The sequence below is a fragment of the Capricornis sumatraensis genome, chromosome 8, assembly GCF_032405125.1.
Source record: "Capricornis sumatraensis isolate serow.1 chromosome 8, serow.2, whole genome shotgun sequence".
NCBI classification, from domain to species: Eukaryota; Metazoa; Chordata; class Mammalia; order Artiodactyla; family Bovidae; genus Capricornis; species Capricornis sumatraensis.
This window is the reverse complement of record NC_091076.1, coordinates 8473431-8498669: the sequence shown is the minus strand read 5'-3', so window position 1 is coordinate 8498669 and position 25239 is coordinate 8473431. Positions and strand designations below refer to the sequence as shown.

Here is a 25239-nt window from a genome sequence, read left to right as displayed (position 1 = left end):
CCCATCCTTCACTCTCCTTTCCGGGCTGCAGAACCTTGGGGTGTAGTAGGCTCAGTAGCATGGAGGTCACAATGGCCAAGGCCTGGGTGGTATGGTGGCCCTTGTCCAGAAGGGAAAAGAGTATTCCTGCCTGCCGGCAGTAGCATGGCTCCTCCCCAGCTCCCCAGCCACTTCCAGCTCCTAGTCTGGGAGCCAGCACTGGGCTATCGCCATGGCTACGTGGCCCTCAGGAAGGCCTGTGGTCACCTGGGGAGAAGCTGAGCTGGCAGCAGTCGGAGAGCAGTGTGTCCCCCCTAAAAGAGACCAGGCGAGCCTGTGAACTGCACCAAAGGCGTATCCTAGCTTTATTAAAGGGCCCGCGCCGCAGTCAATATAAAAACACAAAAAGTCCCATCAGTTTAATAATAATAAAAAACCCCAAAAATGGAAAACTGAGAGGGCAGGGAAGAGGCCCCTGGGCCAGGGGCACGGGGAGCCCTGCTCGTGGCACCAGGCCTGGCCGCAGGGCCCCCTGGTATTGCTGTTGCTACGAGGTCAGCGGGCAGCGATTGTCCTGTGGAGCCACCGTTCAGCTGGGTCGAGGACCCTTACTTCTTCTGGGGTGTGCTCAGCTTCTGCATGCCCCGGATCTTGTCCAGCAGGCCAGAGATGAAGGCCTGGAGGGAGGGAGGACATTAAGGAGACCAGACCCCAGGAGGACAGGACCCTAGGCTCCTCACCCCACCCTCTGGGGAAACAACTTCCTTACCTCAGTGGGTTTGTAACAGTCAACCAGCAGCTCCTAGTGGGGCATGGGGGGAAAGGATAACTGAGTCTCTGCAACACGGACTTAGAATTCACCCACACCCTCTTCCAAGGCACTGGAGATGCCACGGCTACTGAACAGCTTGGCAAGTACCACTGGCCCCATTTGGTGGAGGCTGAAGCTGAGTCCAGGAAGATCACAGAGCTGACTGCCGAAGATCAAGGGAGGCTTGCTGACCCAACAATGGGCAGACCGCCTCCCTGCAGCCCTCTAGCCTCTGCTCCTCTGACCTGGCCCTGCTGCCCTCCAGGCCCTCTTACCTTGACCCTGGCAGCCCGGGTATCATCGCTCTCCATGTCCAAGAGTTCATCCACATCGATTTCCAGCTCTGGGATCTCCTCTTCCTGGGGTGGGGTGGGGGAGGAGGGAGAGACAAGGGCCTGAGTTGGGAGAGAGGGTGTGAGATGGGCTCTGGCTGAGGCCCCTGCCCTACTGCAGACGGGAGCCAGCCCTCTTTGCCCAGCAGACAGCGGCAGCTGCTCCGAGGAAGAAAACAGATCAGGCCTGTGCCAAGGCAAACTGCCCAATGTGGGGGGGAGCTTCCTGTCCCTGCCAGTTGGGCACCCTGGGTGCCAGACGGCTAGGGGTGGGGATCCTAGCCTGGGAACCCTGCAGATGTGTCTCCCCAACTTCCATGCCCCCCATCTCAACCAGAGCACAAATGGGGCCAGCTGCCCCAACTCATCACAGCCCCCTTCCCTTCCCCCAAACACCTGTCACAGCTTCCCAGGAGCGGGGAGGAAGTGAAGGGTGAGGGGTCAGCGGGAAGGACCCAGGCCTGGTAAAGGGGAAACAAAGAGCCCATGCTTTGCCGAGGGAGGGGGTGCCTGCCACCCCTCCTCCCCCAGGAAGCATCTCTCCTGTCTGGAGCCAACTGCATTCCAGGGCTGGGCTAGGGTAGGCAGCACAGGGCAAGCCCACTCCTCCACCCTGGCCCCCGGGGCCTGAGTCACCACTTGAGCAAGGAAGGAGTCACAGGGTGGAGAACCAGAACCCAGAGAGTGGGCTAGCTTGCCCCCCATGCCAAGATGGACTCCAGATTAGCCCATTAGAAACAGGCAAGACACATAAACCCCAACAACTGGGTTGGCTAGTGCCTTAAATTGGTCTAGGTTAGCAAGCGATAGGTAGCTTTCCTTCCCCAGCCAGCCTAGACTAGTCCCAGGTCTCTTGTCCAAGGCAGCGAATAAGAAAGAAGTGACTTAGGTCAGACAAGAAAGAGCATACATTGGGGGCGGGGAGCACAGAGAGCAGGGGAGCGCGCTTAAGCGGGGTGCCCACTGACTCCGGGTGACAGGCGGGCTCAAGGTGGGGTTTCCAGGAGGCCCGAATAGGAACCGGTTTTAGGGTGTCGGCGCAGGGTGGGGGACACACCTGGCAGTCGTAGAGGCGAGTGAGCTGCTCCAGGATCCACTCCTCCAGGTTGAGGCGCTTCCGTAGCTCCTTGCGGTCGTACTTGACCGTGACCTTCCCTTGGCGCCTCACTGGGCCCTCGTCGTCCGCGCCGCCCGGGCCCTCGCCTGCAGCCCCAGGGGGGCTCTGAAAGTAGACGCGGGGCCCTGGGCCGCCACTCCCCGGTCCGGGGGCCGGGGCCGCCAACGCCGCGCCCCCCGCGGGGCCGCTGTCCGCCATGGCGGCCGCCGGGGCCACGTGCGCGCGTCGGGCCCCTCCCTGCGCCGCCGCCTCCCGGACGCCCGCCGGCTGGCTCCGGGCCGCTGGCTCGGGTTAGCTCGTGAGCTCGGCTCCGCGCGGCTCCGCGGCGAGGGCGGCGGCGGGGGTGCCCGGGGGCAGCTGCAGCATGCGGAGCCCCCGGGCCTGGCCTGGCCGCGCCCCGCCCCCTCCCCACCGATCCGCCCGCCCTTTGTCCCCCGCGGCCGCCGCCCGAGCCGCCGCAGCCGAAGCCGCTTTCTCTGTCTGGATCGCTTCCCCCGCCCCCCGACCACACCCCCTTAAAGGGCCAGTCCTGCGGCTTGCCCCTCACCCCTACCCCGCCCCCGGACAGGGGGTAGGGGAGGATCTAGTCCTTCGAGGTTGGGGCCTAGCTGTCCCCTCTCCCTTTTCACCTTCCTGCCCTACCCCTAGGCGTTCTAAGCACCCGGTGCGAGGATTTGCGCTCCAATGGGGAACCTAGTCTTCTGTCCTCAGTGGAGGAAAACAGGGGCCGCCTGAGAATGGAGGGGAATGGGCACTGTATACAGGACAGAGGTCCGAGGAGGAGACCTGGGAGCGCCACCCCCCTCCCTTCTGGGTCCTCCGGCCCTCGGCCAGCGGGGGACAAGAGGCGTCTTCGCGCTGACAGACACGTGGACCGGGCTCCCGGGGGTGGAGGGGTGGAGAAGACGGACAGGCGCTGCCTAGGTCACTGGACGCCCCCCTCCTTGGGGTTCCGCGCACCCCATGATGGAGGCCTAGGTTGGGGGTGAGCTGAGACGGCCGAGCGCCCTGAAGGGCCAGACCCCAGGCAGCCACCGCCCACCGGCCAAGATGGCGGTTGAGGCTGGGATTGTGGGAAATGTAGTTCACAGAGTCCTGCCCCGCATGGCCGCCCCTCCCCCGCAGCGGAGCCGGGGCGGGGAAAACTTGTTTGGAGCGCCCTCGTAGGGCTGGTCTCCACAGGGCGCGGTCCTCTGCACCCCGCAATCTCTTGTGTGTGCAAACTGAGGCTTAAAGAACTGGGAAGTGGAGGAGCCAGTACTCAGGATAATAAAGATAATAATAACTGCTGACCCTAATACGAGTTCCCCATAGTCGGTTCTAGCGTGAGGGCACCTCAAAGCTCTCCGGTAGATCCCAGCCCTACCGCTTCCTCTATCCTTCAGATCTCACAAGGGCCTTACCGGACCCACCTCTCTTCAGTAGACCCTGTGCCTTGTTCCCGCAGCCAGTTTGATTTTTTATATTTTTAAATAGTGTCTCTCATTCACTGGTTCATTGTCCGCCTCGCATTTCTCAGCTATGAGTTCTGTGAGGCTGAGACCTGTCTGGCCCTTGTTTACTGCTGATACCCGTGATTGAGTGGACCCGCTCAGTTTCAAACCACATGGATCTGGCAAATTAGCTGACTTGCTGAACTCTCAGCACCTAGGTCAGACTCATAGTTGGTGTTTAATTGGTTGAACAAATGACCGAATGAAAGGCTTCCTGTGTGCCTCCATTTCCTCCGAAGGTTGTGGCAAAGATTAAATAGCAAAGGACGTGGAAGTTTCAGTGATTGCACCACAGAGGTTAAGTCACACACCCAGACAGCAATGGAGCTCAGCTTGTCTACGCAGGCCCCCTGACACAAAGTCACTGCTCCTACTGCCACACAAGATTGTGCAACTCTGTTTCAGATGCTTCCACAGAACACAGAGGACAGGCTCACCCTCTGCAGTCCCAAGCAGAGTCTCCAGGTCCTAGAGACACTAAGTCCCAGCCCCTCTGGATGCCAGAGACACCCTCTGCAGCAGATGGGGTTCAGACAGAGGTTGACACTGGTCCAGGTTCATACAGCTGGCGTGATGCTGCTGCTGCTGCTGCTAAGTCGCTTCAGTCGTGTCCGACTCTGTGCAACCCCAGAGACAGCAGTTGCACACACCGAAGCCCAGGACTTTAGGCTTACCTTGAGGTTGGAGAGTACAGACAAGGAGAAGGCAGTGGCTGAGAATGGCGTGTGTGGCGGTGGTGGTGGTAGGACTCATGCCAGTGGGCTTCTCCCTGAAGGCCTGAGCAGGGGGCACATGACTCATGTGGCTCAGTGATAGGCTGATACCTTCTCCCTCCCCAGCCCCCCTCGGGCCTTAGTCTCTCTTCAGCCAGCCTCAGGGACCAGGGAAGGGCTGACCCTTCTCCTGTGGTTTAGGCAGGACCCACCCTTTCTAAGAGAGTCCCATCCCCAGCCTGGCTTCTGACTCTGAGCTTGACCTGATGGGCGAAGCCATTTACCAAATCCAAATTCCCCACCATGCCCCACCTTACCCCACTGGGGTGGGTTTGCTCTTTTTAAACTGGAGCACTGATTCAGGCCTGGGGGTGGTGGGGGCAGGGGAGGCTTGCAGTAAAAAGGGAGGCTATAATATTATAGTTTGCTGTGAGAATGAAACCTATAGGTGGTGAAGACTTGGGGACCAGTCCCGGCTCTGTCCCTCCAGATGCTATGACCCTGAGCAGTGATCTTCCTGTCCCTCCTCCCCTCAAGGCTAGTGTGAAGGTCTCCTGATATTTCCAAATTTCATGGTGTCCCCTGAGGGGTCTCTAGGCTGAACAGGGAAGACAGAGCCAGGGCCGCTCTTCCTGAATCCCTCTCTCCACTTTCTGTGCCACCCCCAGGACACTCCCAGATTCCTCAGGCTGACTCCCCTATCTGTCCAGTCCCTCCCCATGGCCACCTACTCTATGTTAGCATAGAGGGCCATGATGGCTTGCAGCTGCCTTGGAGGCTTGACCGCCTAGCACAAAATCTTGGAGTGGAATAACTGGGTGCAAATCCTGCCTCTGCCCTAGGCTGAGAGGCCCTGGGCCAGTCACCTACCTACCCTGAGCCTCTTCAAAGGGGCTGATTCCGCTGACTTCTGGTGATTTGTGGCTGAGGTCGGTGCTCCAAGACCATATCCCAGCCCTTAGCCTCCTGTCCTCCTCATCCTTCCAGCCCCAGGCTGTAGCCTCCCCAGCCCCACCTCTCCTGGGGTCCTGGCCCCCCTCCCCCAGAGAGCAGCTGAGGCTGCTTTCAGCACTTCCTAAAGCAGAGGCCCTAGGGAGGGTCCTGTGGCTGAGACCGCTCCCTTAATCAAGGGTAGAGGCCGGAAAGACTGCGTTCCTTCCACCATTACGGCTTGCCGAGAAACCCTATTACCATTACCAAGGCAGGAAGAAAGTGTGCAAGGAGGAAGAAGCCCTCTAATGGGGGTTGCCCTGGCCTCCGGAGACACGGTGGGTGGGGAGGGCCTCAGGCCCAGGAAACAGGCTCCCATCTTGTTTTTCAAGAAGCTGGTGCCTAGAGCTTCTACCCCTAAGCTCAGGCCACAGCACCAGGCCCTGCTGGCCCTGGCACTGGCTGGCAGGCCCCCTGGCCCAGAGCTGACCCATGTCCTTTCCACTCTGCTCCCTGGCATCTCCACAATCTGCTGTCCTTTCCTTAGATATCCAGTACCCAGGGATCATCTCATACCCATTTGCCTACCTCATCCTCTGACAACCTCCAGCTTCTGGGCAAGGTGACGGAAGTACAAAGACTGGGTTCGGCTGGTAGACCTGCACCCAGGCTAGGGGGAGGAGAGGCCCATCTCTACCCTGCATGGCTACCCAGTGAGACCTCGTGGTCCCTGAGTCTCTGAGGGGTACGGCTCTGTTGCTCTGATGAGAGAGGACAAGGATCACAAGTCCAGTCCTGCTTTCCTTGTCTCTTCAAGAGCAAGGAGTGAAGAAAGGACAGAAGCTGGCCTTCAAGACAGAGGGCTGCAATCCTCCTACCAAGCTGTGTGACCTTGGGTGAGTCCTTTCCCCTCTCTGGGCCTCAAGTTGAGATAATAATCACACCCACAGGGCCTTGGCCAAAGGCTAGGAGATCTGTTAGGTTAGAGTTGGTGCCCAACATGGTGGGGATTTTTGAGGATGGCCAGTGCCAGGCAGAGTTCCCCTTGGGGGTCTGAGAGCCTGGGGCAAAGGCAGCCTGTAGGGCTGCCTCCTCCTTGACTGACCCCTCCTCCCCCAGAAACAGCTCCGTCTCTTTCTGGGTTTCTAGGTGACTTGGCTGGCCCCTCTGGATGAGTTCTACTTTAAACCTGCTGCTGCTACTGCCTCTGTATTGGAGGGGCTCCCACAGGGGCCCCCAGGCAGGAGCCCCCCCAGCCAAGCCCTGCGGGAGGGGCTGCAGCCCCCACCCATCTCAGTGCCCATGCGCCTTCCAGCTCAGGTCCCTGGCACGCCGCAGATTCCAGGGCACCTGCTGTGGGCCAGGCGTGGCAGAGCCCCTCCTCAACCCTCCTAGTTCATGGACACCCAGGAGGCTTCTGACCCCTCCAGGCAAAACGACCAGCTGTCCCCTTCTCAGTTTGCAGTTGGGAGCCCCACAGGGACAGGTTCCAGGCTGAGCTGGGGGTGTGGGGGTTGGGAGTGGGTTCTGCGAAACAAGAAGGGCGCTGTTCCAGGGCTCGCTCTACAAAGCCAGGGTGCTTGGGTCCTCAAAGGAGGCGGCAGGCGCCGGGCCTCCCCGGGCTAGGGACGGGGGGAGGGCGCCTGCGGCGGGAGGCCCATTAGCTTGCTAATTGCTCTCAGGGAGGGGGACCGAGCTGCTGGTGGAGGGGGTGAGGCGATGTGAGGGCAGAGAGGGGGGGTGGGAGTGGCTTTTCCAGCACTCAGCTAAATGCTGCAGGAGTCGTTGGAAGGCAAGCCGGTCTCTTCTCCCCCAGGCCCAAGTACTGCTCTCTGGTAATATCCCCGCCCCTGCCCCTCAGAAACAGTGGGCTGACCCCAGCGCCGGTCTTCAGCAGCGCCCTCTACACCCAGTCCCCCTAGCTGCACCCCGATCCCTAAGCGCCCTCCCTCCACCCCGAGCCGGTTCAGCTGAGTTCCCCCAGCGAAGTGCCTCAGTCCAGGCGCGCCCCGGGTCCCATCCCTCCTCTGGCTGCAGTCGCCGCCCCGGCCGCCAGGGGGAGCCGACGCGAAGCGGGCCGGCCGGACGCTGTGGGAGGGGGCGGTCCCGCTGCGGCCCCGCCCCCGCCCCGCCCCGGCCGGGCCCCGCCGATTCTCTGGTCTGTCCCGGACAGACTGGCTGGCGGGCGGGCGCAGACGCCGCCGGGCCGGAGCGGGCCGTGCGGGAGCGCGCGGAGGGAACAGCGGCGCCGTCGGGTCCCCGACCCGCCCCCGGCCTGGCTATGGCGGGCGCCAGGCCCGGCGTCCACGCGCTGCAGCTGGAGCCGCCCACCGTCGTGGAGACCCTGCGGCGCGGGAGTAAGTTCATCAAATGGGACGAGGTGAGTGCAGGGGCCCCCTGCTCCTCCCAGATCCGGGGACTCTGTCACGCCTGCTGCGCCAGACGCCGGGGACCCCCGGCCCAGACTGGCCTGATCACCGCGCCACCCCCATCCCAGCCTGGCTGCGCTCCGGAAACTTGAGTCCCCAATCGTCCCCGTAAGGAAGACTTCGTCCCCCACCCGCTAGTCCAGCCCCTCATCTGCGGAAAATTTGACATTTATTCCTTGGCTCGGAGATTTCGAACCCCAATAAATCCTAGCCCCCGTCCTTCTCACCTCTCCCTGCCCGTCTAATTCTCGTTCCCCCACCCTGGCCTGGTCACCAGACCCCTGCCCGGCGCTGGACGGTCTGGCTCAAGAACCATGGCCCCCACTCTGGCTTAGCGTACCCCCATTCTGACTGGGTGCCTCTGGGACCCTGCTCTTCCTCTTACCCTAGTTTGAACATTCTTCTCCATTCATCACTTTTTCACCCTGTTCTGGCTGGCACCCGTTTGCCCTGCTTCTAGATCCCAGCCCAGCTCCTCGCTCTGGTGGGAGTACCAAGTCACCCCACGTGCAGACTTTGCCCCCCAAGTTCTTCCACCTCGGGGGAACTTTGCTCACCACTCCTTAGCACCGGGACTTTGAACCCCAATAAATCCTGGCCCCCCTTTATCTGACTTGCCCCTGCTGCATCCCCGAGGCCCCGCTCCCACCTGCGGCTCGGCGACGGGTCCTGCCCCTCACGCTCGATTCCACAGCGCCCCCGCCCCTGCCCCCTGGGCCCCTCCTCGCCGGCCTGAGCTTCCTTGCTGCTCCTTCCCAGCCAGGCCGGAGGCCTGGAAGACTCCCGGCTCCTTTCCGGCTGGGTGGGGCGGGTAGGCGTGAGAGCTGGGGGAGGGGCTGGGGGCGTGGCCTGAGGTAACAGGTGTGCCCTAGAGGGTGTCCCGGCGCCCCTGGGACTAGGGTAGACCCCTCCCCCCAGGCCGGCTTGAAGGGAAAAGTTTCTCCTTTTCCTTCCAGTGTGATAAACCCAAATAAGGAAGTGGGAACAGGGAGAGGGCCCTGGGGGTGGGGTGGGGGTTGCTGACAAGGACTTGGGGCCTGAGAGGCTGGGGTTCCGGCTGCCTTTGAAGACCGGGCCCCTGAGGAGGGTTAGAGGGAGGCTCTGGAGGCAGTGCCCACAGAACTAGCCCCTCTTCACACTACTGGGGGCCCCTGAGCCCCAGGGCAGGGTTGGTAGTCCCAGAGAAGGCTGAGGGTAGGTGTCAGCCCAGTGAGGTGGGGAGGCCCAAGCACCCCAGAAGTTCCCAAGCTGCCGTCCCCTCTGCCTCCAGCTCAGTCTCCCATCTTTCCTAAGCAAAGCCTAAGATGGGCGGGGCTAGTGCAGTCCCCAGAGAAGGCAATGGCACCCCACTGCAGTACTCTTGCCTGGAAAATCCCATGGACAGAGGAGCCTGGTAGGCTGCAGTCCATGGGGTTGCGAAGAGTCGGACATGACTGAGCGACTTCACTTTGACTTTTCACTTTCATGCATTGGAGAAGGAAATGACAACCCACTCCAGTGTTCTTGCCTGGAGAATCCCAGGGACGGGGGAGCCTGGTGGGCTGCCATCTGTGGGGTCACACAGAGTCGGACACGACTGAAGTGGCTTAGCAGCAGCAGCAGTGCATCCTCCTGCAGATGGAAACTGAGTTTGGAGAACAGAGACTTGATCCCAGGCCCCACGGTGGGGTGGCGGCTGAGGCCAGCAGCTGGGAGTCTGGCAGAGGTTCTGATTCCCTGCTTCCCAAACCTTGGGACTCGGGAGCCACACTTGTTATTGTTGTTCAGTTGCTCAGTCTTGTTGAACCCTCCATGGACTGAAGCCTGCCAGGCAAGGGGTTTCCCAGGCAGGAATACTGGAGTGCATTGCTCTTTCCACCTCTAGGGGATCTTCCCGATCCAGGGATCGAACTCGCATTCCCTGCATTAGAGGTGGATTCTTTACCGCTGAGTCACCAGGAAAGCCTCTGGAACCATGCTAGTAATGTTAGTCGGTCAGTCATGCCAGACTCTTTGTGCACCCATGGACTGTAGCCCACCAGGCTCGTCTGTCCGTGGAATTCTCCAGGCAAGAATACTGGCGTGGGTTGCTGTTTCCTCCTCCAGGGGATCTTCCGGACCCAGGGACTGCACCTGGGTCTCCTGCATTTCAGGCAGATTCTTTACCATCTGAGCTACCAGGGAAGCCCTGGAGCCATATTGCCTGCGTGCACGTCCTGGCTCCTTTCCTTGACCTTAGGAAAGCTGCATAGTCCTTCTGTGCCTTAGTCTTCTCAAATGTAAAATGAGAAGAACAGTAGCGCAAACCTCATAGGATGTTTAGAGAACTAAGTGAGCCCCTAGATAGCGAGTGCTTAGACCTGTACCTGGCAAGCAGAAGGGAGGGTGAGCTGTTGTACTGACCACCAGTGAGCAGTAACTTGGGAGTGGCACCAGGGTGAGGCAGGGTCTCCTGTGGGCCTGGGGCAAGAGAGTTCTGGGCTTCCCTCCTGGCTCAGTGGTAAAGAATCCTCTTGCCAGTGCCTGCTAATGCAGGAGATGCGAGTTTGATCCCTGGGTCAGGAAGATCTCCTGGAGAAGGAAATGGCAACTCACTCCAGCATTCTGGGCTAGAAAATCCCACGGACGGAGGAGCCTGAGAGGCTACAATCCAAGGGGTCGCAAAGACTCGGGCACCACTGAGCAGCAGCTAAACAGCCACAGGAGAGTTCTGCCTGTGGCCACTTGGTCACTTGGGCCCTGGCTGAGTCTTAGCTGCTGATGACACCACCCTCTCCCCACTGCTGCTGGTCCTGAATCACACAGGGTGGCTCTTCTCAGAAATGGAGCCAGTACACCCTTTTGCTGCCCTCCCACCAGGCTGTTTGAGTGAGGGCTGAATTCACTGTCCAGGCCTGAGGGCAGGATGAGTACCTGTCCAAGGAGACTTAGTCTGTGCTGTAAGATGGGTGGGGGGAGCCTCGAAGCTGTGGGACTCCAGTGGGGTGCAGAGTGGGGGGTAATGGATTTTCAGGCCAATGTAAGGGGTGGCTGGCTGTCCTGGGGACCTGAGGGACACAGAGGACCATGAGGGTCAGGCTTCCAAACCCTCTTCTTTCATTCCATAAATATTCCCAAGGGGGCTGTGGGGGCTTCAGCCACCAGGGACCTCTCAGACCTTCTGAGGAAACAGCCCAGGGTTGGGGTCTGGGGAGGCCTTTCCAAGGAGGCAGATCAGATTTCATGGGTAAAGAAAGAAAGGAAGATATCCCTGCACGGGAACAATGATGCAAAACCTGGGGACGGGGAGTGGACAGTTAGTGGTCCATGTGACAGAGTCTTAGGGCAAGAAGGAGGTGGGGCTGGGAGGGGCCTAGGAACTCAGCTTTGTCCTGAGGACTGAAAGGAGCCACAAAGGGCCGGTGGCCTGGCTGCGCCGTCATCTTCGCTCACTACAGAAAGATTGGAGTGGATGGGCCTGGGGTGCCAGGGCCCGGGCCTGGGGTGCCAGGGCCCAAACCTGGGCAGCAGCCCTCACTCCCTGACCCCTGCCATCCATCTCGTCCCCAGGAGGCCTCCAGTCGGAACCTGGTAACCCTGCGTGTGGACTCCAATGGCTTCTTCCTGTATTGGACGGGACCCAACATGGTGAGGGCGGCGCTGGCACAGCTTGCTTGGGTCTAGGGCCCCTGCCCCAGACCCCCCGAAATCATTCCCTGCCCCTGCTCTTGGGGGTGGGGCCCCGCTGCTGCCTGACCTCTCCCACAGTTCCCTGGACAGGAAGTGCTATGGGTGGGGGCTAAGACTGGGGCTACAGCAGGGGGTGAGCATCCCTGGCCCGGGTGGGGAGCTTGGGGGCTTCTGGCTCTCATCCTGGAGCCTCTCAGACCCACCGTGGCATCTGGTTTCCCCAGGAGGTAGACACACTTGACATCAGTTCCATCAGGGACACCAGGACGGGCCGTTATGCCCGCCTGCCCAAGGTGAGTGATGGGGCCCAGGTTATGGATGGGAGTGAGGCAGTAGGGGAAGGGGACAGCCCTCTTCACCCGTGGCTCTCACTTACTCAGGACCCCAAGATCCGGGAGGTGTTGGGCTTCGGGGGCCCTGATGCCCGGTTGGAGGAGAAGCTGATGACAGTGGTGGCTGGGCCAGACCCGGTGAATACAACATTCTTGAACTTCATGGCTGTGCAGGACGATACAGCCAAGGTGGGCTGGGATCGATGGCTGGGCCTGGGGGAGCTACCACCTCACTTGCTGAGTCGGCCATCAGCTAATGGGCACCTGCTGTGTACTAGGCTGTTCTCTGCCCCTTTTTCTAGTCATCCTCTGACAAAGCGGTTTTTAAGCATTTCCTGTGTATCCGACAGTGGCTGAGCCAGCCCCTCTGTCCCCCATTCACCCCCTGCTCCTGGATCCTGACCCCTCAGGTCTGGTCGGAGGAGCTCTTCAAGTTGGCTATGAACATCCTGGCTCAGAACGCCTCCCGGAACACCTTCTTGCGCAAAGCGTGAGCCCTGGGCCTGCCCTGGGGAAGCGCGGGGCAGGAGTGCATGGTGGGGGGTCCAGGAGGCTGTTGTCCCAGGGCGTGACCCTCCCACCTATCTCCCCAGATACACGAAGCTGAAGCTGCAGGTAAACCAGGATGGACGGATTCCAGTCAAGAAGTGAGCACCCCTTTCCCTCCTCAGCACCTCCTCTGCTGTTCTGACCTTGGTGACCTTTGCCCCACTGACCCTAACTCCTCCCATCTGCTCAGCATCCTGAAGATGTTCTCAGCAGACAAGAAGCGGGTAGAAACTGCACTGGAATCCTGTGGCCTCAATTTCAACCGAGTGAGGGGCCTGGGGACAGGGGTTGGGCGGGTGTCACAGCGGGCGCCTGCTCTTTGAGGGCTGGCTGACCCTGGGTTCTGACTCTCCACTCCTGGCCCCTAGAGCGAGTCCATCCGGCCTGACGAGTTTTCCTTGGAAATCTTCGAGCGGTTCCTGAACAAGCTGTGTCTGCGGCCGGACATTGACAAGATCCTGCTAGAGATGTGAGCAGGGTCGACCTGCCCACCGGCCCCCGTGAGCTGCGTCGGGCCTCTGCCGGCAGCAGCGTTCCTTCCAGTCCCGGGAGGGGAGGTGGAGCTCTCGGGGGTCTCTGTGTGCTGGGCTGTGGCTATGCTCAAGGCTGCCTGGGGCCCTGCTGTGGACAGTTCTGTGTTGACCTTTCTTGGCCAGGGATGCTCCTGAGACAGCAGGAGGTCCCCCGTGCTGGGGACCAGAATGCATTGGCTCAGATGTGTTGTGGGTGACCCTGGAGCTGAGGTTGGGCTCAGGAACTGCAGGCAGGCACGGTGTGGTGGGCCAAGCCCTTGGTGGCTTCCAAAGCTCTTACTGATACCAGCTTCGGCACCAAGTGGTCAGGGGAGTGGATGGGAAAACAGGCCCGGAGGGGCTGAGACTGGCCCCCATCCCCATCAGAGGGCTCTGGAACTAGGCACTGACTTTCTGACTCCTCCCCAGGTGAGGGTTTGAAGCAGGGGCTATTGAGGCTGCAGCCTAACCCAGCATCCCGTCCCCTCCAGAGGCGCCAAGGGCAAACCTTACCTGACACTGGAGCAGCTCATGGATTTCATCAACCAGAAGCAGCGGGACCCGCGGCTCAACGAAGTGCTGTACCCGCCTCTGCGGCCCTCCCAGGCCCGGCTGCTCATCGAGAAGTATGAGCCCAACAAGCAGTTCCTGGAGCGAGGTGAGCCAGTGTGGGAGCTGGGGGCAAGGCGGGAGGGGCCCCACTGACCCTGCTGACCCCACCCTGCCCCCCAGACCAGATGTCCATGGAGGGCTTCAGCCGCTACCTGGGAGGTGAGGAGAACGGCATTCTGCCGCTTGAGGCCTTGGATCTGAGTGCAGACATGACCCAGCCGCTCAGTGCCTACTTCATCAATTCCTCGCATAACACCTATCTCACAGGTGAGTGTGCCCATCCTAGCGTGACCTCTGCCCTCTGGTCCTTAGATGCCTCCCTCCCTTTGGGGTGGCCCATGCTGTGGAAGCAAGCCAGAAATAGCAAGCCTGTCCTGGGGAGCGGGCTTCTCTGCATGGGTTTCCCTGGGGGTCCAGGAGGCTTCCCCAGGGCAAGGGCTGAGGCCTGCACCTGCCCTGTGAAGGACAGCCTGTATATTGGAGGGGTGGGGGGCTGGAACTGGGGACCACCTGGTGCTCTTAAGCTGAAAGGAGGCCAAGAGGTGGGGTGGGGCGGGGTAGGGTGAGGTGGGGCAGGTATCCACGAGAGGGGCCCTGGAGGCACGGAAAGAACGGATGGAATTTGCCCTGATCCTGAGTGAATGGGAAGGCTTCTTGCAAGGTGTTGAGCAGGGGGAGGTGATGTGACCTGGTATGTTTTTAGAAGGATGACGCCCAGTGCTCCACAGAGATTGGATGGGAGGCAGGGAGGAGCCTGCTGTCCCCAGGAGGAGGTGACAGAGGCTGTTCCAGGGCAGCCACCGTGGAGGGAAGAAAGGGAAGCAGGGGGCCATGAGGGTGCTGGGGACAACTCCCAGTTCAGGCCAGTGGGATGGGGGTGATGGGAGTTCATCTGAGAGAGGGTGAGACCTGGAGGTGGAAGGCCCCACCTGTCAGCCAGTGCTGGTGGATGCTGACTCTGCCTGGCTTTGGGGCTTTGGGGAGAGGTGATGCCGGTTCCGCAGTGAATCAAGGAGTGATCAGCAGCTGGCCAGACAAAGCAAGCCCAGGCCAGGCCACCACGGGGCTCTGCGTCCCCCGCACGGCCCCACCCAGCTCAGCGCAGGCCTGGGGAGGAGGGTGAGGAGCCAGGCTGTCTGGGCACTGGTGGTGATGGAGCCTGGCCTCCAGCGGGACAGCTGGCCGGAACCTCGTCGGTGGAGATGTACCGGCAGGCGCTGTTGTGGGGCTGCCGCTGCGTGGAGCTGGATGTGTGGAAGGGGCGGCCGCCCGAGGAGGAGCCGTTCATCACGCACGGCTTCACCATGACCACGGAGGTGCCGCTGAGAGACGTGCTCGAGGCCATCGCGGAGACCGCCTTCAAGACCTCGCCCTACCCCGTCATCCTCTCCTTTGAGAACCACGTGGACTCGTGAGTGGGACCCCGATCTCAGCCGGGGGGAGTCCCTGTTGACCCAGGGACAGCCACTCACCATGGCACTGTTGGATTGCTCCTATGACCTCTGACCCTGGGAGAGGGTGACCCTTTCAGTGATCTTGCCAGCCTCTGGCCCACTCTGGGGACTTCAGCTTCACCCCAGGAACCTCTGACCTCTGACCTTGGCCCCACAGGGCGAAACAGCAGGCCAAGATGGCCGAGTACTGCCGCTCCATCTTTGGGGATGCTCTGCTCATCGACCCCCTGGACAAGTACCCGGTATGGGGCTCAGAGCCGGGGTGGAGCATGGGCGTTAGGGCGCCCAGCAGACGCTGACCTGTCCATGCCCACCAGCTGGCCCCGGGCGTCCCCCTGCCCAGCCCCCAGGACCTGATGGGCCGAATCCTGGTGAAGAACAAGAAGCGGCACCGACTCGGCAGCGGCGTCCCTGACAGCTCCGTGCGCAAGCGGCCGCTGGAGCAGAGCAACTCAGCCCTGAGCGAGAGCTCCGCCACCACCGAGCCCTCTTCGCCCCAGCTTGGTGAGATTCTGGCCTGACCTCCAACCCCAGTCCCGACCCTAAGTCCCCACTTCTCTGAGCCCAGCCCTCCCTGGAGATGTGCCTTCTGCTCCCAGCCTGACCTCTCCCCTCTCTGAGCCACTTGCCGCCAGGGATGTGGTTCCATCCACCTTCTGACCCTTCAGTCTCAGCCTCCAGCTAGCACCTCACAGAGGTGTTTCCCCTCAACCAGGTTGTGACTCAGACCTCTGACCTCTGAACTCAGTGAACCATCTCTCTCCTGAGACCCCTTCTGAGTATACCCTCCCAGCGGGTCCTCTTCAGCTCACCCTGACCTCTCACTTTATTGAGGTCCCTCTTCCATCTGACCCCTGAGTGCTCACCTCCCTAAGCCCCTTCACAGGGTGTGGCCCTAACTGACCCCTGACTTGGCACCTCACCTTGTCATCCTCCCCCCGCTACTGTCAAGGCGGTTGTATCCCAGTTCTCAGCCTTCTGAGCCACCCTACCTATCTCCCTGAGTTACATCTCTTCAGATGCACCCTGACCTTTGACCTTTGACTCCTCTACACTGTGACTGGTTTTGATCCCATTCAACTCCTGACCTCCCCCCTCTCCCCAGCAACACTGCCCTGAGAGTACCCCTGGACTCCGGGAGGCAGCTCTGCACCCCCCCGGGCCCAACCCTTCCTGGCTCCTGAGCGACTGTGTGCCCTGACCCCTGACCCCATGGCCTTGTCCTCTGCAGGGTCCCCCAGCTCTGACAGCTGCCCAGGCCTGAGCAATGGGGAGGAGGCGGGCCTCGAGAAGCCCAGCCTGGAGCCTCGGAAGTCTCTGGGGGAGGAGGGTTTGCAGCGGGGCCCTGATGCTCTTGGACCTGCCTACCGGGAGGATGAGGAGGAGGACGAGGAAGAGGAGGAACAGACGGACCCCAAAAAGCCGACCACGGATGAGGTCAGGCCTGCGAGTGGGATGGAGGGGTGGCGGCATGCCTTCACTTCCCAAGTGGGCTGAGCCCTGACTGTGCCAGGCACAGCCCTGAGCACTGGGTCCACCTGCCCTCCCAGAGTTCATGCATGGGGGGTGTGTGTGGAGTGGGGGAGGGTCTTAGGTAGACAGGTGTGGAAACAACTGTAAAATTGTGTTTGGGATATGGGCTGGGAGGGGTGAGTTAGGGTGCAGAACCGGGGTGAGGAGTGGGGAGTCAGACCTCTTCGAGGACGTTGGGTGAGCAGACTGAGGAAGGGGGCTGTGCCAAGGCCCAGTGGCAGGGCCAGAGAGTGTGGAGGAGGGAGGGGCACTGAGTTCTGGGGAAAGGCGGTGACAGAAAAGGTCAGCGCTGAGACTGGGTTTGGGAGGGGCCCAGAGTGGGGATGGGTGTGGGCAGAGGTGAGTGAGCTAAGGTCGCAAGGCTTGGGGAATCTTGTGAGGTAACCAGGAAAAGGTGGCAAGGCGGTGGCTGGAAATGAGAGTAGGGGTGGGAATTTGGGGGCTCACCCTCATGTGAATAATTGAACCCCTGAGGTTGGCTGAGGAGTTCCAGCTTCCAAGGATCAGCGGGGCAGAAGGCAGACCGGGAAGGTGGGGTCCAGGGCCCGGTCAGCAAGGCCCAGAGAGAAGGTTGTGGGGTGCATGGGACTATGACGGACAGGCTGTGGCCGGGCTGGGAGGAGGGTCAGCGCTTCCTCTGTGGTGCGGGGGCAGGTGAGGGAGCTTCCAAGTCCCGGCTGGGGGGCACGGAACCGCTGACCCTGCGACTGGGGGCCGCAGGGCACCGCCAGCAGTGAGGTCAACGCCACTGAGGAAATGTCCACACTCGTCAACTACATTGAGCCTGTCAAGTTCAAGTCCTTCGAGGCTGCTCGAAGTGAGTGGGGGGAGCGGTGGGGGAGGGGAAGGCAGTCGGGCTCTGCCAGGCCTGATGCCCTCCCACCTCCACCCCGCAGAGAGGAACAAGTGCTTCGAGATGTCATCCTTCGTGGAGACCAAGGCCATGGAGCAACTGACCAAGAGCCCCATGGAGTTCGTGGAGTATCCTTCCGTGCCGGCGGTCTGGCGGGCCAGGGTGGGGCTGCTCCCTGGGAGGCAGGCTCGGGTGGTTCTGCCACTCCTGACTCTCGAGCACCCCTGTCTGGGTTGGGAGTGGGTCTGGGAGACTGCCCAGGGCCTAAGCTGAGAAGTGGGGGACTGCGGGGCAGCTTGAGCCAAGACCGGGAGGTGTGTTCACAGGAGCCGAGGATGGGCCTGGAGCACTGGGCTCAAGGCAGAATGCGGGGCCAGTACCTGCCTGTGGTCCCTGACTGCCAACCTCAGATACAACAAGCAGCAGCTCAGCCGCATCTACCCCAAGGGCACCCGCGTGGACTCGTCCAACTACATGCCCCAGCTCTTCTGGAACGTGGGCTGCCAGCTCGTTGCACTCAACTTCCAGACCCTGGGTGAGCACTGCCCTGCCTTGACCTTTGACCTCTGGCCCCCAGCCTCACTAACTTCTGCCCCCTGACCCTGTGAATCTTGACTACAGGGACCTCTGACTCTATCTAATCCCAGATCCCCAAATCCAACCAAGACCTCGGCTGACCCTAACCCCTGACCTTGGCAGATGCTAGACCTGGTCCCTTGTCCAGTATTCTTGGAGTCTGGATCCTGGATGCCATCTGATCTGACCTGAATGACCCCTGGTTTCTCCACTGCTCTGCACAGCAGTGTCCTTCCTGACCCCTGACCCTGTTCCACCTGCTGACCCTCGCCCTCCCCATGTCGTGCACCACCCCCGCCCCCAGATGTGCCGATGCAGCTCAACGCCGGTGTGTTTGAGTACAACGGGCGCAGTGGCTACCTACTCAAGCCTGAGTTCATGCGGCGGCCGGACAAGTCCTTTGACCCCTTCACCGAAGTCATCGTGGACGGCATCGTGGCCAATGCCGTGCGGGTCAAGGTGGGGCCGGGAAGGGCGCAGGCCAGGGTGCCCCGGGGGTGGGACTTTTGAGCAGCCTCCTCACCCTCCTGGCCCCCCAGGTGATCTCGGGGCAGTTCCTGTCCGACAGGAAGGTGGGCATCTACGTGGAGGTGGACATGTTCGGGCTCCCCGTTGACACACGGCGCAAGTACCGCACACGGACCTCACAGGGGAACTCGTTCAACCCCGTGTGGGATGAGGAGCCATTCGACTTCCCCAAGGTGAGCCCCAGACCTGCCAGACTCCCTTGGTGGGGCAGCAGGAGCACCAGGTGGTCGGGGGTCAGAGGCAGGGGTGCCGAGGCTAGGCCTGTCACCCAGGTCCTGTCTGTCCGCACGTCAGGCTGGAGCTCCCTGCCCTCTGTGGGGTCAGGGTGGGGGGACAGGAAGCTGAAATGGCAGGAGGTCCCATAGCCCCCTGGGGGCATAGCCCACCCCCTCTCCCAGGCAGGAGGGACTTGCTGGAAGCTCACCCCATCTTCTCCCTGCCTCCCAGACGGATGGGCCTGCCAAGGATGCGGCCTGTCTCCTGCATGGCTTGCTCTAGGTGCTAAGTCAGCAGTGACCAGACCCGTCCCTCCATAATGATGCCTAGAGGGGTCTGTCTGCCTGTCTGGACTCAGGGCTCTGGGGAACGCTGGCCACCTCTGGCCAGGCTGTGGAGGTGCGGGTCCACCATTGGCTCAGTGGCGATGGTGACTGATGGTCTGTGGTTGGGTCATGTGGTCCAGGGGCCCACTCTGGGTGGCGGCCTTGCTGGCCATGGTCAGCTGCGGCTCAGAACAGTCTGGGCCCTCAGGTGGTGCTGCCCACGCTGGCTTCGCTGCGCATCGCGGCCTTTGAGGAGGGGGGCAAGTTCGTGGGGCACCGGATCCTGCCTGTCTCCGCCATCCGCTCAGGTGAGACCATCTGGGCTCTGGGCAGTTGCGGGGGCACAGTGTGTGGGGACCTGTGCTCAGCCCCCTTCCCTCCTGCCCTTCCAGGGTACCATTACATCTGCCTGCGGAACGAGGCCAACCAGCCACTGTGCCTGCCAGCCCTGCTCATCTACACCGAGGCCTCCGACTACATCCCCGATGACCACCAGGGTGAGCCGCACGGGGCTGGGCCAGGGCAGGCCAGGCAGGGTGGGGACAAGGACACCACCAGGGCCTGGGAGTGGCTGGGACTGGTGGCTCCAGGTGGGTGGTAAACAGATCTGAGGGTGGTTTTGTGGTCCCTGCGTGAGACCAGAGCTGGGGAGGGTGTGGGTCCCCGGGGTTCTGTCTCTGAGACCCTTGCCCTCTGCCCCTCCACCCCCAGACTATGCAGAGGCCCTGATCAACCCCATCAAGCATGTCAGCCTGATGGACCAGAGGGCCAAGCAGCTGGCTGCCCTCATTGGGGAGAGTGAGGTGAGCCCGGGCAGGTCAGGGGCAGGCACAGTGATGCCTGGAGGGGTCTGTCTGCCTGTGCTCTTGACAGGCAGGAGGCAGCAGGGCCCAGGCTCACCTGGACCCTGGGGGTCAGGGTGGGGGAGTGGTCAGAGCTGACTCCTGGGCCCAGCCCTGGTGGGGAAGCACCCTGCAGCTTTCTCCGCTCTCCTCCGTCTGCACTGCCCATGCCAGTCCCAGCTGGCGGTAGGACACTTCTCCCTGAGGGGCCTGTACCCTGCTTGCTGCTGATGCCAGCTTCATGGGTTCACCCACACTGTCCCTCCAGCCCTGGGCTCTGCCTTCATCGCCCTTCCACCATGCTGCACGGCTGGGGCTTCTGGACTCTCTCGTTCAGGAGGCTCAGCTGCCTGGGGTTACTTACACATTCTAAGGAGGTGGAAATCCCTTCTGCATGAGAAAGGCCTTTAGGACTGTCCAGGGCTAGAATTCTGTTGGCTGCTGGCAGGCTCAAAGCCAGGGTGCAGAGTTCAGCCGCTTCATCAGGGCATTTGGAAGCCCTAAAAGCTTTTCAAGCGTGGTCCTGGGAGCCATGAGACGGCCGTGGCTTCTGCGGGGAGGGGTCAGGAGCAGAGGCTGGCCGCACATCTAGGCCCGGTCCCCTGGGGGCCTGCGGCAGCAGGGAAGAGAGCCGGCTGCCTGGAGTCATTAGCGGGAGAGACTAGTGCCCCCTCTGCGGTCACTTCCTTCGTTGATTTAATCAGGAGCTAAGCATTGAGGAAGATGAGCAGCTGTGGGCAAGGGTGGAGTGGGGACTCAAAGACAGGAGGGAACTTGGGGCTGGGCCAGGGCTTTCCTGAACAATCTAGAAGCTCCTAACCATATGCAGTGAGGCCTTGTATCCTAGAGACACGATCTCACGTTCTCTTCCCCATGCCCCATGTGCAAAAAGGGGTTAGAAATGCGTGTCTTGTTCTCATGGAGGTATTCTTACAGCCCCCACATGACAGATGAGAGGAGTCCAGGGCCACGGGCTGAGTGAGGTTGTGAAGGATGGAAGGGTCTAGAGAGGGGGAATTCCCTGGTGGTCCAGTGGTTAGGACTCTGCACTTGCACTGCCAAGGGCCCGGGTTTGATCCCTGGTTGGGGAGCTAAGGTCCTCCACAATTCTCGTGGTGTGGCTCCCTCCCCCCAAAATATTTAAAAAAATAAAAGAAGGGTCTGGAGAGAGTAGCATTTCTGGAAGGAGCATAGAGCATTCTACTTTCTCCACCCCACCCTCGCAGGCTCAGTCTGGCCCGGAGACAAGCCAGGAGACCCAGACTCAGCAGCTGGGGTACCAACTGAACCCACACCCCACGCCCAGCCCACTGGATGCCTCCCCGCGCCGGCCCCCAGGCCCCGCCACCTCCCCGACCAGCTCCTCCATCAGCTCCTCCATCAGCAGCCCAGGTAAGGGGCGGCCTGGCGGTAGGCGGAGAGAGGGAACAGCTCTGCCCTTCTCCAGCTTCTCACAGTCAGCCCTGCCTCTGCTTTCCAGGTCAGCGCGATGATCTCATCGCCAGCATCCTCTCAGGTAGGGGGCGGGCCTGTCCTGGGGGCAGGGCTACTTCTGGAGGGAACTGGTGCCCCAGCAGGGCTGGTCTGCCCCAGCCCAGCCCAGCCCAGCCCGCCTTTGCTGTCCACAGAGGTGGCCCCGGCCCCGCTGGATGAGCTCCGAGGCCACAAGGCCCTGGTGAAGCTCCGGAGCCGGCAAGAGCGAGACTTCCGGGAGCTGTACAAGAAACATCAGCGGAAGGCTGTTGCCCTCACGCGCCGGTTGCTCGACAACCTGGCCCAGGCCCGCGCGGGGAGCAGGTGCCGACAGCGGCCCGGTGTCCTGTGAGTGTCCCGCCTGCCCATGTGCTTTGTGCGTGGATGTGACTGTGAATATGAGTATGAGGGTTTCTGCACTAGGTGGGCATAGATGGATGGCCCAGGGCTGCCCTTTGGACCCCCAGGAAGGAGGTTTGCTGCAAGGAAGACAGAGGACTCTGGGTCCCACCCTCTTTGCGACCCCGTGGACTATGCAGTCCATGGAATTCTCCAAGCCAGAATACTGGAGTGGGTAGCCTTTCCCTTCTCCAGGGGATCTTTCAACCCAGGGATTGAACCCAGGTCTCCGACATTACAGGCGGATTCTTTACCAGCTGAGCCACAAGGGAAGCCCCTTTCCACCAGGAGGGATACCTTTTTTGAAGTCCCCATAAGAGCGTGTTTCCAGGGACTGTTGCCCAGACAGTCTCCTAACATTTGTGTGGAGCTAACAGGCCTCCTCCTTGGAACCGATCCCACCTCTCCGGGCTGGTCGGAGGGCATCTGCCCTGTCCCCTTGCCCTCCCGGCCCAGGTCCACGTGACAACCTGAGTACTACCCAGAGGGGTTCTCCCCACAGAAGCGGGGAGGACGAGAGGGCAGAAGAGGAAGAGGTTAGCAGGTATCAAGAGTTCCAGAAGAAACAGGTGCAGAGTCTGCTGGAGCTGAGGGAGGCCCAGGTGGACACGGAGGCGGAGCGGAGGCTAGAGCATCTGCAGCAGGTGGGGGCGGCAGGTGGTGGGGGCAGGGGGAGCCTGCCTCTGGGACAGGCCTGTCAGCCCGGGTCACCTCTCGGCCACCTGTGTCTGTAGGCTCAGCTGAAGCTCAGGGAGGTTGTCCTGGATGCTCACATGACTCAGCTGAAGAAACTGAAGGAGATAAACGAGAGGTGAAGGCCGGGGATCTCGTGGGCGGGGTGGTGGGGGGCGTACTCCCTGGTGCCACAAGGTGGGCAGAGACACACACACACACACGCGGAGAGGGGCTACTACTCCCTGATGCCACGAGGTGGGCAGAGACACACACACACACAAATACAGACACACACGTGGAGAGGGGGGTACTCCCTGGTGCCACGAGGTGGGCAGAGACAGACAGACAGACACACACACACAGATACACACGCACGCGTGCACGGAGAGGGGCGTACTCCCTGGTGCCGCAAGGTGGGCAAGCGCGTGTCCACACACACACCCCTGTCCTGCCATTGACCCTGCCTGTTCTCCCACTGGCTCCTCCAGGGAGAAGAAGGAACTGCAGAAGATCCTGGACAGGAAACGCCACAACAGTATCTCAGAGGCCAAGACCAGGGAGAAACACAAGAAGGAGGCGTAAGGGCGTCAGGGCTGGGAGCCAGTTGTGTGCTGGGCAGGCCAGGCGGGTACCTGGGCGCTGAGCCCATCCTCCTTGCTTTCGTGCAGGGAACTGACAGAAATTAACCGGCGGCACATCACTGAGTCAGTCAACTCCATCCGTCGGGTGAGTGAAGCTCAGGTGCCGCCCTAGCCCACCCCTGTTCCTTCAGTCATCCTAAACTGGTATCTTGGGTGCCAACCTGCTGTTCCGTCGCCGTAGAGGGACTTCTAGATCCTTTCTCTGTGAGCCTACTGTTAAGAGTCATCTCAGGACCCTGGTCACACAGCCCCGGGAACCTTCGCCTTCTTGCTCAGAAAGGGGGTCTGCCTGACTTCTCTGCCCCCACAGAGCCCCGGGGCCCAGGCCCCTCCCTTAGAGACCCTTGTGTGAGCCCTTGTCCCCCACACACAGCTGGAGGAGGCCCAGAAGCAGCGGCAGGAACGCCTTGTGGCCGGGCAGCAGCAGGTCCTTCAACAGCTGGCGGAAGAGGAGCCCAAGGTGAGGCCGTTGGTGAGGGGCAGGCAGGCGGCAGGTGGGCAGAGCACTGGGTGGCCTGGCCTGGCCTCTCTGACGCTGCTCCTCCTGCAGCTGCTGGCCCAGCTGGTCCAGGAGTGTCAGGAGCAGCGGGAGAGGCTGCCCCAGGAGATCCGCTGGAGCCTGCTGGGCGAGACACCGGAGGGACTGGGGGACGGGCATCTGGTCGCCTGTGCCAGCAACGGTCACGCGCCTGGGAGCAGCGGGCACCTGCCTGGCACTGACTCAGAGAGCCAGGAGGAGACTACAAAGCTCTGAACTGGCTGAGCAAGAGGTGGCCACCAGGCCAGGGTGGGTGCTGGGAGGAGGGCAGGAGGCTAAGACACTAAATGCTCTTTTTTTTTTTTAAACTTTTTATCTTTAGAAATTTTATTTTTTTAAACCAGGGCAAGCACCCCACACTAACTCCCTCCTTTTACCCCCCAGGGACCCCATTAGTCCCCAGCCCCTCCTTCCTGCCCTCAGTCCTAGGGAAGGTGCTAGGTGGGTCACACTGGGCCAGAAGGGCCTCACCCCCATGACACCCACACCCTAGAGTGGGAGTTGTCTCCCTCACTTCCCCAGGGAACAGTGGGCGGAGCCTTCAAGCTCCGGGAAGTCACATTCTTTCTCTTTCCTTTGGGGATTTTTTTTTTTAATGTGAATAAATGTGGATTTCAGGGACCCTGTGTGCAGTGTGGTTTGGGGCAGTGCTAGAGAGGATTCTGGGCCCTAGATCTGGTTCTGCTTTTTCTGGAGCCTCAGTTTTCTCATCTATAAAATGGGCTTGTGGGCATTGTGGGTCAGGCCCCCAACAAAGGGTTTTGAGACCTCCTTGCCCAGGAACTGCCTGGAGGTCTTGCCAGTGGCCTGACATCAGAGGCCCTCTGGCCTCCCTCAGGCTCTCCTGCCTCTCTGCCCTCTGCCCTGGGCTCTCACTTTGCTTCCCCCGCCCCTTACTCTGGTTACTTTTCTCCCTCCTGGGCTCTTCTTGTCCTCCCTTCATAGAGGCTCAGGCCTCTGCTTCAGGAAGCCTCCCCTGCCCCCTCTTCCTGTAGCCTGATATGACCCAGGCACCCAGCATCTTCCGCCGAGGCTGCTCTTGGCCACACAGGCAGTTGGTTCCATTATCAGGGGATAGACCTGCTGGGGTGCAGGTGGGCAGCTCAAAACCTGCCCAACCTCAGGGCACCTGGGCTCTCAGCGATGGGGAGGAAATAGATGGGCCTGGAAGTGACCCTTGGGAAAAGGGGTGCTGACGGTCACAGCATGTGCAGGGGAGACGCGGCATCCCCCTCCTCGCTGTGAGGGAGATGTTATGCCTGTTTTGCAGATGAGGAAACTGAGGTCACATCTAAGTCAAGACATCCTGACCTGGAGGCAGGGGGGGTATGGACTCTCTAGGGCAGACTGTCTTCAGCCAGCCTGGAGGACCTGCTCCATGCCTCCCCCTCCTGCTCTGGGACAGCATGGAGTGGCAGAGACCCCACAGTGAGGGTGCGGCTGGGCTCTACAGCAGGGTCAGGCTGGCATGTCTTCAAGGCCTCTCCCAGCTTCCTGGCACTTCCCGGGCTGACTGCCTGCCTCCTCCGCAGGAAGGCAGCCTCTTATCTGGGCTTATCTCCTGCCAATTGAGTTGTTTTCTTTCTTTGTTTTTGCTGCAGCCTCAGGCAAACAGATAGGGTGGGGAGCCCAGAGAACAGGACTTCCAGAGCAAGGCCTTCCCAGAGCTGGGGACCTCTGCTTTGGGCCCCACTCCCTTTGGGTCAGTACCAGTGCCCAGGCCTTCCC

The 25239-nt window shown here is 61.1% G+C and overlaps 2 protein-coding genes and 1 non-coding gene across 6 annotated transcripts; 2 read left to right on the top strand and 1 right to left on the bottom strand.

The window, feature by feature from the left end:
• Positions 1-339: 339 nt before the first annotated feature.
• PPP1R14B (protein phosphatase 1 regulatory inhibitor subunit 14B) lies at positions 340-2437 on the bottom strand. The gene is made up of 4 exons (XM_068978827.1): positions 2180-2437; positions 1066-1149; positions 749-781; positions 340-656 (listed from the first exon to the last, which is right to left on the bottom strand). The coding sequence occupies exons 1-4, from the start codon at positions 2435-2437 to the stop codon at positions 588-590; spliced, it is 444 nt and encodes a 147-aa protein (XP_068834928.1). The 3' UTR covers positions 340-587.
• Positions 2438-7656: 5219 nt separating this feature from the next.
• Positions 7657-24028, top strand: PLCB3 (phospholipase C beta 3). 4 transcript variants are annotated; one of them, XM_068975888.1, is made up of 31 exons: positions 7657-7755; positions 11333-11410; positions 11677-11745; positions 11833-11973; positions 12195-12274; positions 12378-12431; positions 12524-12599; positions 12702-12802; positions 13337-13503; positions 13578-13724; positions 14628-14868; positions 15069-15153; positions 15229-15415; positions 16143-16348; positions 17165-17261; positions 17341-17425; positions 17708-17832; positions 18178-18332; positions 18413-18574; positions 19152-19251; positions 19336-19440; positions 19655-19746; positions 21012-21177; positions 21266-21301; positions 21414-21606; positions 22160-22301; positions 22392-22468; positions 22821-22910; positions 23001-23058; positions 23347-23433; positions 23524-24028. In XM_068975888.1, exons 1-31 carry the CDS (start codon positions 7657-7659, stop codon positions 23725-23727), a joined length of 3705 nt encoding a protein of 1234 aa, XP_068831989.1. In that variant the 3' UTR covers positions 23728-24028. The 4 variants fall into 4 exon arrangements, with proteins under 4 accessions (XP_068831989.1, XP_068831991.1, XP_068831990.1 ...); XM_068975889.1 differs by lacking the exon at positions 7657-7755 and having other exon boundaries at positions 11337-11410; positions 22163-22301; XM_068975890.1 differs by lacking the exons at positions 11333-11410; positions 11677-11745 and having other exon boundaries at positions 11887-11973.
• TRNAA-UGC (transfer RNA alanine (anticodon UGC)) lies at positions 20804-20876 on the top strand. Its single transcript has one exon. It is a non-coding gene; the product is annotated as a tRNA-Ala (tRNA).
• Positions 24029-25239: the final 1211 nt, after the last annotated feature.

Bases quoted from the DNA above. Each gene is read 5' to 3' on its own strand.
- PPP1R14B (XM_068978827.1), bottom strand. From the start codon at position 2,437: ATGGCGGACAGCGGCCCCGCGGGGGGCGCGGCGTTGGCGGCCCCGGCC. The intron at 782-1,065 runs GTAAGAGGGCCT...ATGCCCCACTAG, and splicing joins CCCGGGCTGCCAGGGTCAAG to GAGCTGCTGGTTGACTGTTA. The intron at 657-748 runs GTAAGGAAGTTG...CCCTCCCTCCAG, and splicing joins ACTGTTACAAACCCACTGAG to GCCTTCATCTCTGGCCTGCT.
- PLCB3 (XM_068975888.1), top strand. From the start codon at position 7,657: ATGGCGGGCGCCAGGCCCGGCGTCCACGCGCTGCAGCTGGAGCCGCCC. The intron at 7,756-11,332 runs GTGAGTGCAGGG...TCTCGTCCCCAG, and splicing joins AGTTCATCAAATGGGACGAG to GAGGCCTCCAGTCGGAACCT. The intron at 12,803-13,336 runs GTGAGCAGGGTC...CGTCCCCTCCAG, and splicing joins GACAAGATCCTGCTAGAGAT to AGGCGCCAAGGGCAAACCTT.